This window comes from Neoarius graeffei, chromosome 19, assembly GCF_027579695.1.
Source record: "Neoarius graeffei isolate fNeoGra1 chromosome 19, fNeoGra1.pri, whole genome shotgun sequence".
NCBI lineage: Eukaryota > Metazoa > Chordata > Actinopteri > Siluriformes > Ariidae > Neoarius > Neoarius graeffei.
Window position 1 is genome coordinate 48780263 of NC_083587.1, and position 19429 is coordinate 48799691.

Sequence of the window (19429 nt, forward strand, 5' to 3'; positions counted from 1 at the left end):
TCGGGAAGGGTTACATGAAGTGCTATTTACAACCAAAACAAGACTACACAGAGCACACCAAAACTCTGAGGCGGCCGTCCGTGGCGCCATCTTGAAATATGTTTGTGGAAAAACCGGCCCTTTTTCCACCAACAACCATGCCATGGTCAAAACCACTTGCATTCCCCCCACCCAATGTTTGATATTAAGATCAGCTGAAGCGCTTGACCTCTATCTGTGTGACTTGTATTATATTGCGCTGCTGCCACATGATCAACTGATTGGATAATTGCATGAAATGGCAGCTGTACATATATCATAGAACATTTCAAAATACCTCCACTTGAACGTTTTTTCCAGGCTGGCACACAAATAACAAGCTTTATTGTTCAGGAGTACAAAATTGTCACTTATTCTCGTCCGAGATTGTCCACGTAGACACCAGGACTCCAGTCCATATCACGCCAGTGAACCTGCTCATCTTAAAAGTAAATTACTTAATGTTTCTGTGTTGGTGTAATTCATCAAGCATTTTAACACAAAATGTAAATCTTAGCTTATGAAAACTTTAGTTAAAATAAATAAAATATATATAAACATGGCCCGTTCTATAATTGTAGGTACATTTCAAGTGTTGACTCTGTTAGTCATTGTCAACTCCGTTATCGTCAAGCTAGGCGATCCCATTAACAGAATTGACGATAACAGAGTTGACATTTCCTACCATTTTGTGTCCTAACTCCACATGCTAACCTCACGTTAGCTACCACATGGCATGTATAAAAACAGAATTGTATGGATTTTATTCATCCATCCATCCATCCATCCATCCATCCATCCATTATCTGTAGCCGCTTATCCTGTCCTACAGGGTCGCAGGCAAGCTGGAGCCTATCCCAGCTAACTATTGGCGAGAGGCGGGGTACACCCTGGACAAGTCACCAGGTCTTCACAGGTCTGACACATGTACCCCTTTTCCACCAAATCAGTTCCAGGGCTGGTTCGGGGCCAGTGCTGGTTCACAACTCGTTCAACTTGCGAGCCAGCCGAGAACCAGTTTGCTTTTCCATAGCTCGCGGTGCTAAGGGAAGCCACGTCAGTTACGTCGCTGTATACGTCAGTTACGTTGCTACGTTTGCATAAACCTTGGCGCGAATATCGAAGCAAAAACAACCAGCGCTCGAAACTAACGGTGTCCCGACATCCCGGGGACCATAAAAAATGTCATCGGGACACAAAATTATCATATCTGGGACAATCCCGGGACAATGGAAAAAAATAGATCTAGAAAAAAAGTTCTACATTAATATTATTTACAAAGCCGTAACACATAGTAGACATTCACCTAATTTGTCAATTTTAATTTTAAAACGTTAAAAGCGAAAAATACATAGTAGCTACACTTTGGATGCACCTGCATCCGTAGGCTACAGAGCAGCGCATTCTGTTCTAGAATCTTCAGCCGGAGTCCGCATTATATGGACTTGGAATGGAATTGCTACCGCACACGCTGCGCCGACTCTTGCCAGAACAAAAATGCTGAAGTGGTTGAAGCGGACCGACCGCGGGGAAGAAACTGAAAGCCCAGACATAACGTCTCCGGGACCTTCAGGATCCAAAGTGTCATCGCCTGGTCTGCAGGCAACGCTAGCAACTGAATGAACTTAATGAACACTGTTAGACACGTTATAAAATACAACAGGAATGATGTGGATGATATTGACGGAAGATACCGTTCAACAGAATAAGTGAGTTTTCTTGGTGTCTTTCTAGTTCAGAAAGTTTAGTCAGTCAGCAGCACAACTAGGCTCGGACCTGGCACTATGCTGATGTTGCTAACATTTGCACCCGGCAGCGAAAGTTCATAAAATGGATAACGGAAAGTTCATAAAAATGGATAACGGTAATGGATAACGGAAAGTTCATAAAAATGGATAACGGTAATGGAGAAAATGATAAGTTGGCCTTATAAGTGCCAACAGATATTCAAGGTATAAGTAGATGAAATGAACATAAAAGGGGTCTTATTTTCAGCTAAAGTGTACTGCAGATGTAGGGAGTTGAAACATTTTCTGAATGAGCTAGTTGGCCCCTTTAAATAAACGGGTATCTATTCATACAGTGAGATCGCCAAAGTTTAATAAACTGAAAATGCAATAACTGTAATTTTGAAGTAGATGATGTATAGGACATGTGTCGCTTGTGTCTTGTGACTTATTGTAAAAATTATATAAAGGGTTTAAAATCGCATAGTTACAAATATAGTAGTAACTTCATATGATAATATTAACCACTGGTTATTTCAGAGAGGAAAAAATGGGGACACTATTGCTTCCATTCGGGACAATACAACACAGAATTCGGGACCACTGGGGGACACAAAGAAAAAAAGTTAATTTCGAGCCCTGAAAACAACACGGAAGAAGCAGCAGCAGCAACAACAGTAATAATAATAAATGACTTGGCGTTTGTTGGCGCTTAAAAATAGCGATCTTTTGCGGTCTTGTTATTGTTGGTCTTAACAACTCCGCCCCCCCCGCTGATGTAAGCGGTTCTTTCCTCTGGCCCAGCAGAGAGTTGGTGCTAGCCTGGAACCGGTTTTTCTGGCCCCAGAGCCAGTTCTTTGTCAGTGGAAACAGAAAACCCGGTTCCAAACTAAGCACTGGCCCCGAACCAGCCCTGGAACTGCTTTGGTGGAAAAGGGGCAAAAGAGAACCATTCACATTCACACCTACGGTCAATTTAGAGCCACCAGTTAGCCTAACCTGCATGCCTTTGGACTGTGGGGGAAACCAAAGCACCCAGAGGAAACCCACGGGGAGAACGTGCAAACTCCACACAGAAAGGCCCTCGTCGGCTTCTGGGCTCGAACCCGGGACCTTCTTGCTGTGAGGCAACAGCGCTAACCACTACACCACCATGCCGCCTGATTTTAATCATATTGTTGTTGGTTTTTTTATGAGTGAGCGATTCACTCCAATATCACAAGAATAGATTTGACGAATAATTAATCTACTGTTGGTGCATCCTCAACATTTTGTTCAAATTAATGAGAGAAGAAACAGAACACGCCTCACTGCCTTTCTGCAGTTTCCCGCCAGAGGAAGCGACATCTCTCAGTGCAGTTGTCATGCATATTATTAAAAGTCTCTGTGGATTTTATGCAGTTTCATTAACAGAGTTGATAAAGTACTTTTTTTTTTTTAATGACCTGAAATTTTCACATAATACAGAAAATAGACTTTCTGTGTAGTTTGATTTTATAACAGTTAATAGAGTGAGCCTCAAAAAAACAGACTGTTAGACTGAATCACTTCATGTTTATTCAAGTTGAATGTACGAATCAGTCATCGAAGACGGCCAGTAATGTGGGGGGAGGGGTGGGAGTCGTTTAGTTAATGTTTTATGGATAAATTGGGTCAAAAATGTACATCAAGCATTGCTGTTAGTGATAGTTTGCATTATTGTTCAAAACTGATTCAATAAAGATTTCTTTTGTGGAAAATAACAAAAGGTTTATCTCCGAGACGTGAAATGTACTCCAAATTCTAGGATTGTGTGTGTGTGTGTGTGTGTGTGTGTGTATATATAAAAGTATAAATCAGCTGGTTATGTGGGACTGCTGGAGATCAAAGTTTACACTTGCTCTACTACATGGTCACATGAAACCTGCACTTGTGTGTCAAAGGCAAACTGCAGATATCATCCATGTTTTATGTCAAGCAATATTATAAATGCCCTCTCTTCTTTAGCTTCTATTGGCTATCGGGTTAGTTGTTGCTACTGATGACGACGGCATTTTTCATAACTAAGTTGTTCTCAACAGTGACTCTCATTCGACTGAACCCGTAAATAAAAACCCACAGCGCAGTGTCCGAGTCAGTGCGTTTACATGCACATAGAGAGAATCGAATTTCTGCCGTTGCTCGACTGAAATCGAAGTTCAAAATGCCATGTATACACCTTAATTCGGCTGAAATTGAACTGAACTTGATTTCTCGGAATCGAGCTACACAACCTAGATTATGCGATTGTAGCCGAGCTACTTAGTGCATGTATATCCTATCGAGCTACGTATTCGAGCTACTTACTTCAGCACTGCCCCTTCCGGAAGTGACGAGTGACGAGACCACAAGCGGGAAACACAACAGCCTCGGTCGGCATGACAACGAATCATGAATCTTTTCTTTTTGTGGCATTGTTTGCACTGTTAAAATTTAGTTCACTTACTGTATCACCAAATACATCTGTACAGCTGTTGCATAGCTGTGAATTGTGTACATAAACAAGTCACTGTATGTGTGTGTGTGTGTGTGTATATATATATATATATGTCCAACATCTGAATAATGTCAATAAAAACAAAACAATTGAACTTTTTGTGTGTTTATTAAGACACAAGTTAAATTGCAAGCAAAAAAAAATATTTTTTTGTAAGCAAAAAATGGACTTTAGAAAAATATACAATTGTGCAAAATAAGTTGTCTTACAAAACAGTGGTCTGCGCAGGACAGTTTGTAGCCATACAGTCTGTTAGAGCAAGCCTAACAGCTCGAGCACGGAACTGCCAGTGTTGCCAGATTGGGCGGTTTTAAGTGCATTTTGGCGGATTTGAACATGTTTTGGGCTGGAAAACGTCAGCAGTATCTGGCAACACTGCTGATAACTTTGTTTATACTCTTGAATAGCTCTTCTTCATGACGACAACAGGAAGTGTACCAACACGATGGGGCGTGTAGTGTCACCTGTGGCTCGGGTGCACAATGTACCTCACACAATAGCTCGATTTGCTTGTGTGCATGTAGGATTGGATTTCTCTGGCACCCCTGCTGGGACCCTTAGCTCGATTTGGATGTGCATGTAAACGTACTGAGTGATTCCGAGGAGCATTTAGTGTCACTAAGGAAAGCGCAGCCTCAGTTCTTCTGGGCTAAAGGAGGACAATTGCAAAACATTCCAATAATGTACAGTGGTGCTTGAAAGTTTGTGAACTCTTCAGAATTTTCTATATTTCTGTATAAATATGACCTAAAGCAGCATCAGATTTTCACACAAGTCCTAAAAGTAGATAAAGAGAACCCAGTTAAACAAATGAGTCAAAAATATTATACTTGGTCATTTATTTATTGAGGAAAATGATCCAATATTACATATCTGTGAGTGGCAAAAGTATGTGAACCTCTAGGATTAGCAGCTAATTTGAAGGTGAAATTAGAGTCAGGTGTTTTCAATCAGTGGGATGACAATCAGGTGTGAGTGGGCAACCTGTTTTATTTAAAGAACAGGGATCTATCAAAGTCTGAACTTCACAACATGCTTGTGGAAGTGTATCATGGCACGAACAAAGGAGATTTCTGAGGAACTCAGAAAAAGCGTTGTTGATGCTCATCAGGCTGTAAAAGGTTACAAAACCATCTCTAAAGAGTTTGGACTCCACCAATCCACAGTCAGACAGATTGTGTACAAATGGAGGAAATCACTCCAAGAGCAAAGTGTGTAATAGTCGGCGAGGTCACAAAGGACCCCAGGGTAACTTCTAAGCAACTGAAGGCATCTCTCACATTGGCTAATGTTCATGAGTCCACCATCAGGAGAACACTGAACAGCAATGGTGTGCATGGCAGGGTTGCAAGGAGAAAGCCACTGCTCTCCAAAAAGAACATTGCTGCTCATCTACAGTTTGCTAAAGGTCACGTGGACAAGCCAGAAGGCTATTGTAAAAATGTTTTGTGGACGGATGAGACCAAAATAGAACTTTTTGGTTTAAATGAGAAGTGTTATGTTTGGAGAAAGGAAAACACTGCATTCCAGCATAAGAACCTTATCCCATCTGTGAAACATGGTGGTGGTAGTATCATGGTTTGGGCCTGTTTTGCTGCATCTGGGCCAGGACGGCTTGTCATCATTGATGGAACAATGAATTCTGAATTATACCAGCAAATTCTAAAGGAAAATGTCAGGACATCTGTCCATGAACTGAATCTCAAGAGAAGGTGGGTCATGCAGCAAGACAATGACCCTAAACACAAGTCATTCTACCAAAGAATGGTTAAAGAAGAATAAATTTAATGTTTTGGAATGGCCAAGTCAAAGTCCTGACCTTAATCCAATCGAAATGTTGTGGAAGGACCTGAAGTGAGCAGTTCATGTGAGGAAACCCACCAACATCCCAGAGTTGAAGCTGTTCTGTACAGAGGAATGGGCTAAAATTCCTCCAAGCCGGTGTGCAGGACTGATCAACAGTTACCAGAAACATTTAGTTGCAGTTACAGTGCCTTGAGAAAGTATTCATACCCCTTGAACTTTGTCACATTTTTCCACCTTACAACCACGAACTTAAGTTTTTTTTTGTTTGTTTGTTTTTTTAATTGAGATTTTATGTGATAGACCAACAGAGAGTAGCACATAATTGTGAAGTGAAACGGAAATGATAAATGGTCTTCAAAATTTTAAACAAATAAAAAATTCTGAAAAATGTGATGTGCATTAGTATTCAGCCCCCCTGCGTCAATACTTTGTAGAGCCACCTTTTGCTGCAGTTACAGCTGCAAGTCTTTTGTGTATGTCTCTACCAGCTTTGCACATCTAGACACTGAAATTTTTGCCCATTCTTCTTTGCAAAATAGCTCAAGCTCAGCCAGATTGGATGGAGAGCGTCTGTGAACAGCAATTTTCAAGTCTTGCCACAGATGCTCAATGGGCTTTAGGTCTGGACTTTGACTGGGCCATTCTAACACATGAATATTCTTTGATCTAAACCATTCCATTGTAGCTCTGGCTGTATGTTTAGGGTCATTGTCTTGCTGGAAGGTGAATCTCCTTCCCAGTCTGAAGTCTTTTGCAGCCTCCAACAGGTTTTCTTCCAGGATTGCCCTGTATTTAGCTCCATCCATCTTCCCATCAACTCTGACCAGCTTCCCTGTCCCTGCTGAAGAAAAGCATCCCCATAGCATGATGCTGCCACCACCATGTTTCACAGTGGGGATGGTGTGTGCAGGGTGATGAGCAGTGTTAGTTTTCCGCCACACATAGCGCTTTGCATTTAGGCCAAAAAGTTCAACTTTGGTCTCATCTGACCAAGGCACCTTCTTCCACATGTTTGCTGTGTCCCCTACATGGCTTCTTATGCCTGTCTTTCAACAATGGCTTTCTTCTTGCCACTCTTCCAAAAAGGCCAGATTTGTGGAGTGTACGACTTATAGTTGTCCTGTGCACAGATTCTCCCACCTGAGCTGTGGATTTCTGCAGCTCCTCCAGAGTGATCATGGGCCTCTTGGCTGCTTCTCTGACCAGTGCTCTCCTTGCTTGCTCTATCAGTTTAGGTGGACAACCATGTCTTGGTAGGTTTGCAGTTGTGCCATACTTTTTTACGTTTTTGAATGATGGATTGAACAGTGCTTCTTGAGATGTTCAGAGCTTGGGATATTTTTTTATAACCTAACCCTGCTTTAAACTTCTCCAGAACTTTATCCCTGACCTGTCTGGTGAGTTCTTTGGTCTTCATGATGCTGTTTGTTCTTCAGTGTTCTCTAACAAACCACTGAGGCCGTCACAGAACAAGTGTATTTATGCTGAGAGTAAATTACACACAGCAGGACTCTATTAACTAATTAGATGACTTCTGAAGGCAACTGATTGCACTGGATTGTATTTAGAGGTATCAGAGTACAGGGGGCTGAATACTAATACACACCACATTTTTTTCAGATTTTTATTTGTTTAAAATTTTGAAGACCAGATGAGAATGAGATAAAATCTCAATAAAAAAAAAATTTTAAGTTTGTGGTTGTAAGGTGGAAAAATGTGAAAAAGTTCAAGGGCTATGAATACTTTTTCAAGGCACTGTATTGCTGCACAAGGGGGTCACACCAGATGCTGAAAGCAAAGGTTCACATACTTTTGCCACTCCCAGATATGTAATATTGGATCATTTTCCTCAATAAGTAACCAAGTATAATATTTTTTTCTCATTTGTTTAACTGGGTTCTCTTTATCTACTTTTAGGACTTGTGTGAAAATCTGATCATATTTTAAGTCATATTTATGCAGAAATATAGGAAATTCTAAAGGGTTCACAAACTTTCAAGCACCACTGTGTTTCAGTAGTACGATAGAAATAAATTAAAGTATGCCTGAAGTTCAGCTTTCTACAGCCCCACGGTTATATTACCTGAATTTATAACTGAAGCATTGCCATGTTAGAGCTCACAAGTGTTAAGGAAGGCGTTTCTGTCTAATAAACTCTGTGACATTACAACCTGTCCTTAATCACACCAGTGTAAAAGGCCTTAGTAGGGATCCAGTCATATTTTCCTCATTCATGTTTACTGATCAGTATGAATTTTTGTAGAGCAATTGTGTTGTCTTTCATCATAGGTATTCTTAGACGTGGATTTGTCTTTTACTTTTAGGCGTTCCTGCTGAAGAACATCCTATTCAACATGGAGAGCCCAAACTGGAGAAATATCTCTGGTATGTGCAGCAGAATGAATTTTAGCAGTTTCCTGAATCATTTTCAGATGTCCCTTTTTTTTTTTCTGAAGTTGTATACACTACCGTTCAAAAGTTTGGGGTCACCCAGACAATTTTGTGTTTTCCATGAAAAGTCACACTTTTATTTACCACCATAAGTTGTAAAATGAATAGAAAATCTAGTCAAGACATTTTTCTGGCCATTTTGAGCATTTAATCGACCCCACAAATGTGATGCTCCAGAAACTCAGGTGGTGTTTACATTAGACCGTATCCGTCTCGTTTTCGTCGCGGATGCACTGTCCGTTCACATTAAAACGCCGGGAAATGACTCCACAGGCGGAACAACTTGAATCCGCCAGGGCCCACATATTCAATCCATTACGTATCTGATCCGGTGCTGTGTAAACATTGAGGAACGAGGATACGCTGTGCTGAGCTCTAGCTGACGTCGTCATTGGACAACGTCACTGTGACATCCACCTTCCTGATTCGCTGGCGTTGGTCATGCCACGTTGGTCATGTGACGTGACTGCTGAAAAACGGTGCAGACTTTCACTTCCTGCTATTTATCCCGAATCACTGCTCGTGCGCTTCACTCGCGCGCTCTGTGAGCTGCGCAGGGCCGGAGTGCGCACCCTCCAGAGGGCACTCGCTGTTCAGGGCGGAGTGATTTGGAGCGCAGGATGCCTGCGGAGCCGAGCGTATCCGTGTATTGGCGTTGCTGTGTGCACGCGAATCGTGTATTGGTATTGCTGTGTGCACACTAATCGTTTTAAAAACGTTAATCTGATGATCCGCTGATACGGTCTAATGTAAACACACCACCTCAATCTGCTCAAAGGAAGGTCAGTTTTATAGCTTCTCTAAAGAGCTCAACTGTTTTCAGCTGTGCTAACATGATTGTACAAGGGTTTTCTAATCATCCATTAGCCTTCTGAGGCAATGAGCAAACACATTGTACCATTAGAACACTGGAGTGAGAGTTGCTGGAAATGGGCCTCTATACACCTATGGAGATATTGCACCAAAAACCACACATTTGCAGCTAGAACAGTCATTTACCACATTAGCAATGTATAGAGTGCATTTCTGATTAGTTTAAAGTGATCTTCATTGAAAAGAACAGTGCTTTTCTTTCAAAAATAAGGACATTTCTAAGTGACCCCAAACTTTTGAACGGTAGTGTAATGTGCAGGTTTATAAACTTGGCAGGATGCTCTTAAAACTAGCCAAAATACGCAAGTGTATTTCTTCATCTTTTTCAAGTTTTGAAATATAGCTTGACATTATAGAATATATGTAATATTAGAACTCCATTGTCAGTGCCTACTGTTGCGAATTTTAAGGTTTGATCAAGCAGATGCACCAAAAATATCATGTAATGCTATTTGAAGACATGCATTTGACACCAGAAAAACAGTCACATTTAAAAAATAATATATACGTTTTGTTTTAATGTCCGCAAAATAAAATGCTTAAAACTCAACAGGAAAAACAATTAGAATACATTCTAATGAATTAAAAAAAATTAATTTTCCAGAATCAAATCTGCTACTTCCAATCAGAGTTTGTGACTGCTGTTAATAAATGTTACTAAAACATTGTGATAGCTCAGAAAATAGATTATGACCCAGTGTGGGAAATGAGACCGGACCAGCGGACAGTTACTGGTAATTTTCGCATTTGTCTGTCCGTCTGTATTTCAAAAGCATCAAACCAGATGGCCCATGAAAAATTGTCAAGCTATGGGTCTAGTGTACTTCTAATTTTCTTCCAAATCTTACATTGGGCGAATACATTGTCGTAACACGGCCTGTGAACCGGGGGCCTCCCAGAGACCTTTTGAAGCATCACAGGCAGGGCCCGCTACAACCGTGGCTCGGCCTGCTATTCGCCCACGAAACCTCCATGCGAGCGCTGCTCGCCGAGATCTTTGGCTCGAGCCAGAGCTCATATTAGTGTTTTAAAAATTCATAACTCAGCCACCGAAGGTCCTAGCCCTATCAACCTTTACAGCACCTTCTCCCCAAGACCTTTCGAACGAGCCCAGGCTCGGCCTGATCCGACGTCAGGAGCAAGCGCGGATTGCAGAAAGCTTTATCACGAGCCCTAGTTCCAGCCGCTCACATGTGCAGGGATTTAAAAATTCGTAATTCAGCCACCAAAGGTCCTAGCCCCACCAAAATATACAGGCACCTCCCTCTCCCCGAGACCTTTCAAACGAGCCCAGGCTTGGCCCAATCCGACATCAGGAGCAAGCACGGATTGTGGAAAGCTTTAGCACGAGCCCTAGTTCCAGCTATATTATATAAGAATAGTTGTATCGTTAATTACTAAATTTCTTATAGACTTCTTATAAACTTGGGATAAAAAAAGTCATTGCTGACATAATGTTTCATGGGTGTTTATTATACAGTAGTACCTACAGTGGGGCAAAAATGTATTTAGTCAGCCACCAATTGTGCAAGTTCTCCCACTTAAGATGAGAGGCCTGTAATTTTCATCATAGGTACACTTCAACTATGAGAGACAGAATGGGGGGAAAGAATCCAGGAAATCACATTGTAGGATTTTTAATGAATTAATTGGTAAATTCCTCGGTAAAATAAGTATTTGGTCACCTACAAACAAGCAAGGTTTCTGGCTCTCACAGACCTGTAACAACTTCTTTAAGAGGCTCCTCTGTCCTCCACTCGTTACCTGTATTAATGGCACCTGTTTGAACTCGTTATCAGTATAAAAGACACCTGTCCACAACCTCAAACAAACAGTCACACTCCAAACTCCACGATGGCCAAGACCAAAGAGCTGTCAAAGCACACCAGAAACAAAATTGTAGACCTGCACCAGGCTGGGAAGACTGAATCTGCAATAGGTAAGCAGCTTGGTGTGAAGAAATCATCTGTGGGAGCAATTATTAGAAAATGGAAGACATACAAGACCACTGATAATCTCCCTCGATCTGGGGCTCCACGCAAGATCTCACCCCGTGGGGTCAAAATGATCACAAGAACGGTGAGCAAAAATCCCAGAACCACACGGGGGGACCTCGTGAATGACCTGCAGAGAGCTGGGACCAAAGTAACAAAGGCTACCATCAGTAACACACTACACCGCCAGGGACTCAAATCCTGCAGTGCCAGACGTGTCCTCCTGCTTAAGCCAGTACATGTCCAGGCCCGTCTGAAGTTTGCTAGAGAGCATTTGGATGATCCAGAAGAGGATTGGGAGAATGTCATATGGTCAGATGAAACCAAAATAGAACTTTTTGGTACAAACTCAACTTATCGTGTTTGGAGGAGAAAGAATGCTGAGTTGCATCCAAAGAACACCATACCTACTGTGAAGCATGGGGGTGGAAACATCATGCTTTGGGGCTGTTTTTCTGCAAAGGGACCAGGACGACTGATCCGTGTAAAGGAAAGAATGAATGGGGCCATGTATCGTGAGATTTTGAGTGAAAACCTCCTTCCATCAGCAAGGGCATTGAAGATGAAACGTGGCTGGGTCTTTCAGCATGACAATGATCCCAAACACACCGCTTGGGCAATGAAGGAGTGGCTTCGTAAGAAGCATTTCAAGGCCCTGGAGTGGCCTCGCCAGTCTCCAGATCTCAACCCCATAGAAAATCTTTGGAGGGAGTTGAAAGTCCATGTTGCCCAGCGACAGCCCCAAAATATCACTGCTCTAGAGGAGATCTGCATGGAGGAATGGGCCAAAATACCAGCAACAGTGTGTGAAAACCTTGTGAAGACTTAAGGCCAATTTATGCTGACAACGCAGTCCTCGCAGACGGTGTCGCAGATAGCGTCTGCGTAGCCCCCCCACCTTCGCAGACACTCTGCGTGCACCTCCCAAAAATTGTGACCCCCGCAGAAGCCTCGCAGACAGCGTCGCAGACGAGGGCTCTGATTGGTCCACTCTACATATATTTCTCACATACATACATACATACATACATACCATTACATACATACATTACATACATACGGGAGAGCCGTATGGTGAAATACCGTGACCTCGGCCTTGAATACTGACCTCGGCCCAGAGGGCCTCGCTCAGTACTTTCAAGACCTCGGTCACGGTTTTTCACGATACGGCTCTCCCGTATGTATGTAATGTATCTATGTAATGGTATGTATGTATGTGAGAAATATAACACTTTCAGCATGAGAAGATAAACTTCATATCTTCAAGCCAATGTGTGATATATTTTTTTATTATATAGACGCATTCATAAATAAAAAGTAACCCAATTTTATCAAAGCAATTCATTGATTTCCTCATGAGAAGCATGTAGGAATTATGTCACCGTTTTGGTTCTCCATGTCCCGGATGTAGTTTATATGAAAAATACAAGTGCCATATTTCCCAATAAAACATTCATGCCCAGATAATATATATAAATAAAATTTTTTGGTACACAATGGACACCTTTACGCCAATCAAACATTGTTGGAATGCCACAGCCTGTTTGAGTATTGTTGCTGACTTTGTGCATCCCTTTTAAGGCCAATTTATGCTGACAACCCAGTCCTCGCAGATGGCGTCTGCGTAGCCCCCCCCTTCGCAGACGCTCTGCGCGCACCTCCCAAAAATTGTGACCACCGCAGAAGCCTCGCAGACAGCGTCGCAGACAAGAGGGCTCTGATTGGTCCACTCTACATCCGCTGTACACGCACTTCCGCTTCCCTACTTTCCCGGTTTGGTTTGTTTTCACGACCGCCATTTTTAAAAACACGAGCGAAGATGGAGCAGCACGAAGAGCGGTTGATCGAGGAAGTGAGGAAGTACGTACATCTATACGACTCCAGTTCTAGTCATTATAAGTAACCGGAGGATAAACACTCCACTAACCACACCCACCAACTACTCCTAGCGATTTCGTGACTTCACGCCCCCTTGCGTTGTGGTGGCGGTGAATAATATCGCGCACGCCTATTACTCCCCGCTCAACGATAAATTACAACTGTCTGCGAAAAGCTATCTGCGAAAGCCTTGTTGCAAGAGCATGCAGAGGCCTTTACAGAAAACGTTTGACCTCTGTCATTGCCAACAAAGGGTATATAACAAAGTATTGAGATGAACTTTTGTTATTGACCAAATACCTATTTTCCACCATAATTTGCAAATAAATTCTTTAAAAATCAGACAATGTGATTTTCTGGGTTTTTTTTTTTCTCATTTTGTCTCTCATAGTTGAGGTATACCTATGATGAAAATTACAGGCCTCTCTCATCTTTAAGTGGGAGAACTTGCACAATTGGTGACTGACTAAATACTTTTTTGCCCCACTGTATGTATGAGTACCAGTAAGTTGTAACCAACTGGAACATCCTTGGCCCCCCACCCATACTTTTTTTTTTTTTTTCCTCTACATGGAACTGATCTGTGTGTGCTACTGTTTTCTTGCGTATAACTTTCAGCATGTTTTTCTTGAATCTTCTGCCATTTTCTTGTAAATTATATTCAATTTGTAGTGTAATTAGCAACTAATGTCTTGTGTAATTTGGCCTTTGAAGATCACAAAAATGTGCCTGGAAATAGCTGAGAAGCCATCTCCAGGCATCTCAAGCACCTTCATTGTTCTGGGCCTTTGGCCCATCGTTCGACCAGGCTGAAATTTGGACAGACAGACAACATTTCAGACTTGTCTGTCCTGTGACAGTCTGCTTAAAATTCCTTGTTTCCCACAGTGGTGACCTATTATATCACAATATGGTTATTATTTCGTTATATTGCTCAGACCTAATCTGGATCGAAACCTGGATTTCTTAAAGATGCTTTGTGACCATGTCTATTGTTAAGCACTCTACAGATAAATTTGTCACATTATAATGTAATTGTGTTGCTCAGCCGTAAGTCCTAAGTGTTGAAATCGGTAGGTTGATCAAAATGATTTCTACATTTAGAGGAGGAGCAGCGCTTGGCCCTGTGCTCTACTCTGACTGAGATTCTGGTGTCGGCCTGCTTTGGCAAGACCCACAACTTCTGCCTGGCCACCTGGGCTCACTCCAAATCCACAGACGAGAACAGGGACATCACTGAAGACCACACAGAACCGGAATCCAGTCAGAACACACACACCCAGCAGCAGCAGCCCAGTGAGAGTCTGAGTCTTTTGATATTTATGATTTTACAACCCCGATTCAAAAAAAAAAAAAATTGGGGATGCTGTGTGAAAACATAAATGAAACGGAGTGCAGTGATTTGCAAATCCTTATCGATCTATATTCAGTGGAATACAATGCAAAGACATGATATTTGATGTTCAAACTGAAACTTTCTTGTTTTTGCCAATATACTGTATACTCATTCTGAATTTGAGGCCTGCAACACGTTCTGAAAAAGTTAGGATGGGGTAAGAGAAGACTGGAAAAGTTGTAGAATGCTCAAAAAACACCTGTTTGGAACATTCTACAGGTAAACGGGTTGATTGGTAATTGGAAAGGCTCAGTCGTTCACAAGCAAGGATGGGGTGAGGTTCATCACTTTGTGAAGAACTCCGTGGGCAAATAGTCCAACAGTTTCAGAACAACCTTTTGTTCTTAGAACTGTAAGGAATTTCAGTACTTCACCATCGACATTCCATAATATCAAAAGATTCTGAGAATCCAGAGTGAGAAATAATCTGCACATAAGGGGCAAGGTTGAAAACCAACACTGAACGCCTGTGACCTTTGATCCCTCAGGCAGCACTGCTTTAAAAACTGATACATGGGTTCGGTAAAGAGTAAAAGGTTCATCCAGATTGTTACCAGCACAAAGTTCAAAAGCCAGCATCTGTGTTGGCATGGGGGTGTGTTGGTACCCATGGCATGGGTAACTTGCACATCTGTGAGGGCACCATTAATTCTGAAAGGTACATACAGGTTTTGGAGCAACGTATGCTGCCATCCAGACAACGTCTTTTTCAGGAACCTCCCTGTTTATTCCAGCAAGACAATGCCAAGCCACATTCTGCATGTGTTACAACAGCATGGCTTCATAGTATAAGAGTGCAGGTGCTAAACTGGCCTGCTTGCCTCCCATTGAAAATACATGGCGTGTTATGAAGTGCAAAATACGACAGTGGAGACCCCGGATTGTTAAGCAACTGAAGTCGTATATCAAGCAAGAATGGGGAAAGAATTTCAGTTTCAAAACTTGAGCACTTGGTGTCCTCAGTTCCCAAACACTGAATAAGTGTTGTTAAAAGAAAAGGTGATGTACCAGTAACACGGTGGTAAACATGCCCCGTCCCAACTTTTCTTGGAACTTTACTTTTACTTTGCATGCATTTAGCAGGCGCTCTTATCCAGAGCGACGTACGACGTACCCAGAGCAGCCTGAGGAGCAGTTGGGGGTTAGGTGTCTTGCTCAAGGGCACTTCAGCCATTCCTGCTGGTCCAGGAAATTGAACTGGTGACCTTCTCTAACCTTTATGCCATGGCTTCCTTACAACGTGTTGCAGGCATCAAATTTAGGATGAGTGTATATTTATGCAAAAAAACAGTAGTTTGGGGGTGTCGTGGCTCAGGTGGATAAGGCGCCATACCATAAATCCGGGGACCCGGGTTCGATTCCGACCCGAGGTCATTTCCCGATCCCTCCCCGTCTCTCTCTCCCGCTCATTTCCTGTCTCTACACTGTCCTATCCAGTAAAGGTGAAAAAAGCCCCCAAAAAAACTTAAAAAAAAAAAAATAGTTTCAGTTTGAACATTAAAAATCCTGTCTTTGTATTTAATTGAATACAGATTTGCAAATACTTTTCAATCATTGCACTCTGTTTTTATTTACATTTTACAAAGCATTCCAACTTTTATGGAATCGGGGTTGCAGTATTGGGTTCTGTATCAAATTATTTGGTCCTACTTGTTCAAAATGTGTATAAAAATATCAGAAACCTGTCATATTGTTCATTTGTGTCCACTCTCACTGTAAAATTATTACTGTTAAGCTTTGTACTGCGTGGCAGAAAAAAGGACACTTAACATGGCCTGAGAGAGATGTGATTTGATTCCACGTGTTGACATCGTTCCTTTTGAAACACGGTCATTGAGGGAGAAGATACCATTTAAAATACACCAATAGCTGTGAATTTCAAGAGTTTGTTTGTTTGTTTTTTTTGTTTGTTTGTTTTCAGCGATGTAGGATTACAACTTCCCAATTTGTCAGTTGTGAATTTGATGTGTGAAGCCTCTTGCTCCCCTTCACAGTTGAAATTCTGCTCTTCCTCATATTGTACATAATTCAGACCAGCCACGTTTGAGAACATGGGCACATTGGTAATGAAATTATCATATGCTAAAACAAATGCTGGGGTCTGCTTATAGATGCAATTGAGAAGGAAGTGTGAGCTGTAAAGACGGAGTAAAGCACAATTTTTATTAAAATTTGCATAATTTTCAGAGTGAAACTAATTTTGTGTTTCACGCATTTAATTATCGATATAATAAGAGGCAAAGTTTGTTTGTCTTGAGCTAACGTCGCCGTTTCTCGACGGATTTTCACCAAATTTGGCAAGTAGGTCTGGGGATGACCCGGAATTTTGCAGATATAAACAATTCATGCACGGGCCCCAGGAAGGTCCCTGGGGGGCACGACATCCACCCATCCCCTCCCTTAACGCCTTTCATATTACATTTATCAACACAAACTTTCGACAGATCTTCACTAAACTTGGCACATAGGTACAGGAGATGGCCACAATTTGGCAGAACTCAGAAATTCCATATTTGGGTCCCCGGTGGGCCCCTGGGTGGTGGATGTTTGGATTTTTGTTTGTCTTAGGTTATCACTACAGTAGTTCTCGACAGATCTTCACCAAATTTGACATGGAAGTCTGGGGGCAACCCAGATTTTTGCAAAAGCCGGGTAACGCCGGGTAACGCCGGGTAACCTGCTAGTAAATATATAATCTTTAAAACCTAGTGAAAGAAGCCTGGTCTGAAATCCTTAATCCTAATGTACTCCGGTTCTGTGCACGTTCTATAGGTTCTCTGGCTCTGTAGTATAATTCTTGATAGTTTGTTGAATGTGTTTTTGATGTGTTTGTGTATGTAGCTGCTTTGGCTGCTGAGGAGCTTGGCTTTGAGCGGTTTCACAGCATGGTACAGTAAGTGCACACTGTTAACTCTATTAAAAACACACACTGCAAAAGTTGCACACTTGCAAGAACAATCCACAAGAACAACTTGCTTATTAATCGTACACCATAATTAACACGTGCTGTTCAATGATGTCCAACATTCCATTAATGTTAAAGGAAAACTCCAGGAATTTTTAACCCTGGCCTTCTTTTCCCATCTCTTTGGGCCCTGTAGGGCAGTGTTTCCCAACCACTGTGCCGCGGCACATTAGTGTGCCGTGAGAGATCATCAGGTGTACCGTGGGACTTTATCCAATTTCACTTAATTGTTCCAAAAATTATTTATTTACTGCAAATAATTTGTCTTCGTTTGTCTATGCCAGCGACGTATAGTGACCGGAAGAACAATTAAATACTCTTCCAATAGATGGCAGCAGGTAGCTAATTAACCTGTGTATCTATCTGTTGCCATTCAAACAATAGAATTAGTAATGCTTCGGGTGTGACAGCAGTGATGGCGATAGCAGGGATGAGTTTTCCGCTTTTCGGCGGATTTCCGCTTTTTCTGAGTAAAAATCGACCTTTTTATATTATGCCTAATCCGTTGAGATTTTTTTTTTTTCATTTATTGAGGGGGGTTGGGGTATGTTCCTTCGTGATACTCACTCAAGCGTAATTCATTCCTACGACGATGTTACATGTTTACATTTTTGCCATCTTTAGTCTCGCTAAGTCTCGTGGTAGAATACGTGTTATCTACAATGTAATTGGCCAAAACATCGATGGCTATCATGCTCTCGCCAATCATAACAGTTCTTACAAAAGAGAGGACTGACAAGCTTTTGTCTTTGGCCAAAAAGCTGAAGAAGTCGAAATGATCAAATGAAAATGAGAAGTGACTGCGAACTATAATTGTATAAAGTGTACATAGACATTATCCCATAAACTTAGCATTCGTTTGATTTAATACATTGAACATGTATACGATAGTCAGTCAGTAAATCTGAATTAATGCTGACAGTTTTGAAAACTTAAATATTTCAAAAGACTTTTTGAAGAAATCATATGCAAGTAATGAGAACATCGGGAGAAAAGGTCAGTCACCCGAAGAAATTTTATTTAATATATGAAGATTTTGATAATTAATAGAACTTAAGTTTAATGTGAATTTAGTTTGTCATTTTTGTTGATCATAAATTATAACCATACCCTTGAATGTAGAATGTGATTTTATTTTGAATTCAAACAATACTCCTATTGATTTGAAACATGTTTTCATGTAAATATATAAAAAAGATAACAGATTTTTTTTATCTACTACAGCTCAGATTGCAGGAAAAGTGGTTTTGTAAGGCCTTATTTTTCAAAATTTTCCTGGGGGGTATATTTTTGTTTGGTGGTGTGCCGTGGGATTTTTCAAATGTAAAATATGTGCCGGGAAACACTGTTGTAGGGATCAGACACTTAAGGCCCAGTCCGACAATACCTATAGACCCTTTTCAGTCACGTGACCTTCGTAAACGCGACCACCATTTTGGACATGTAGCGGACTTCGGCTCGAATTGGTTTGAATGCGAGGAAGGCGACAAACTGAGAACATACAAGAAAAAGGAGCGAGATGCAGAAAACACCTTCGCTATCCAGCGACGTAGGGCATTTACAGGGCGAGCAGAGGGAGAAATAACAGTAACGACACATTAGCAACGCCGTACAGAAATAACAGTTTATGGCACAGACCCTTTCGGTTCTCGCTCATCTAGCTGCTACAATGACTGCTTAGACTGCAACAATAATACTTAACACACATTTAAGTATCCGTCGTAAAGACGTGAAACTCGTCGAGTGACGAGTGTGTTCATTGATAAGCTAACACAATCTAAAAGTAGACATACCATCACACTGCCC

General features: G+C 41.5%; 1 protein-coding gene across 1 annotated transcript in view; it reads left to right on the top strand.

The window, feature by feature from the left end:
- The window catches only part of mindy3 (MINDY lysine 48 deubiquitinase 3), a 175754-nt gene that overhangs the window by 17352 nt on the left and 138973 nt on the right, over positions 1-19429 (top strand). The window contains exons 3-5 of the mRNA XM_060900932.1: positions 8391-8451; positions 14367-14558; positions 17500-17551. Of these exons, the coding sequence (XP_060756915.1) occupies positions 8391-8451; positions 14367-14558; positions 17500-17551 (305 nt within the window). The remainder of the gene's footprint in view (positions 1-8390; positions 8452-14366; positions 14559-17499; positions 17552-19429) is intronic.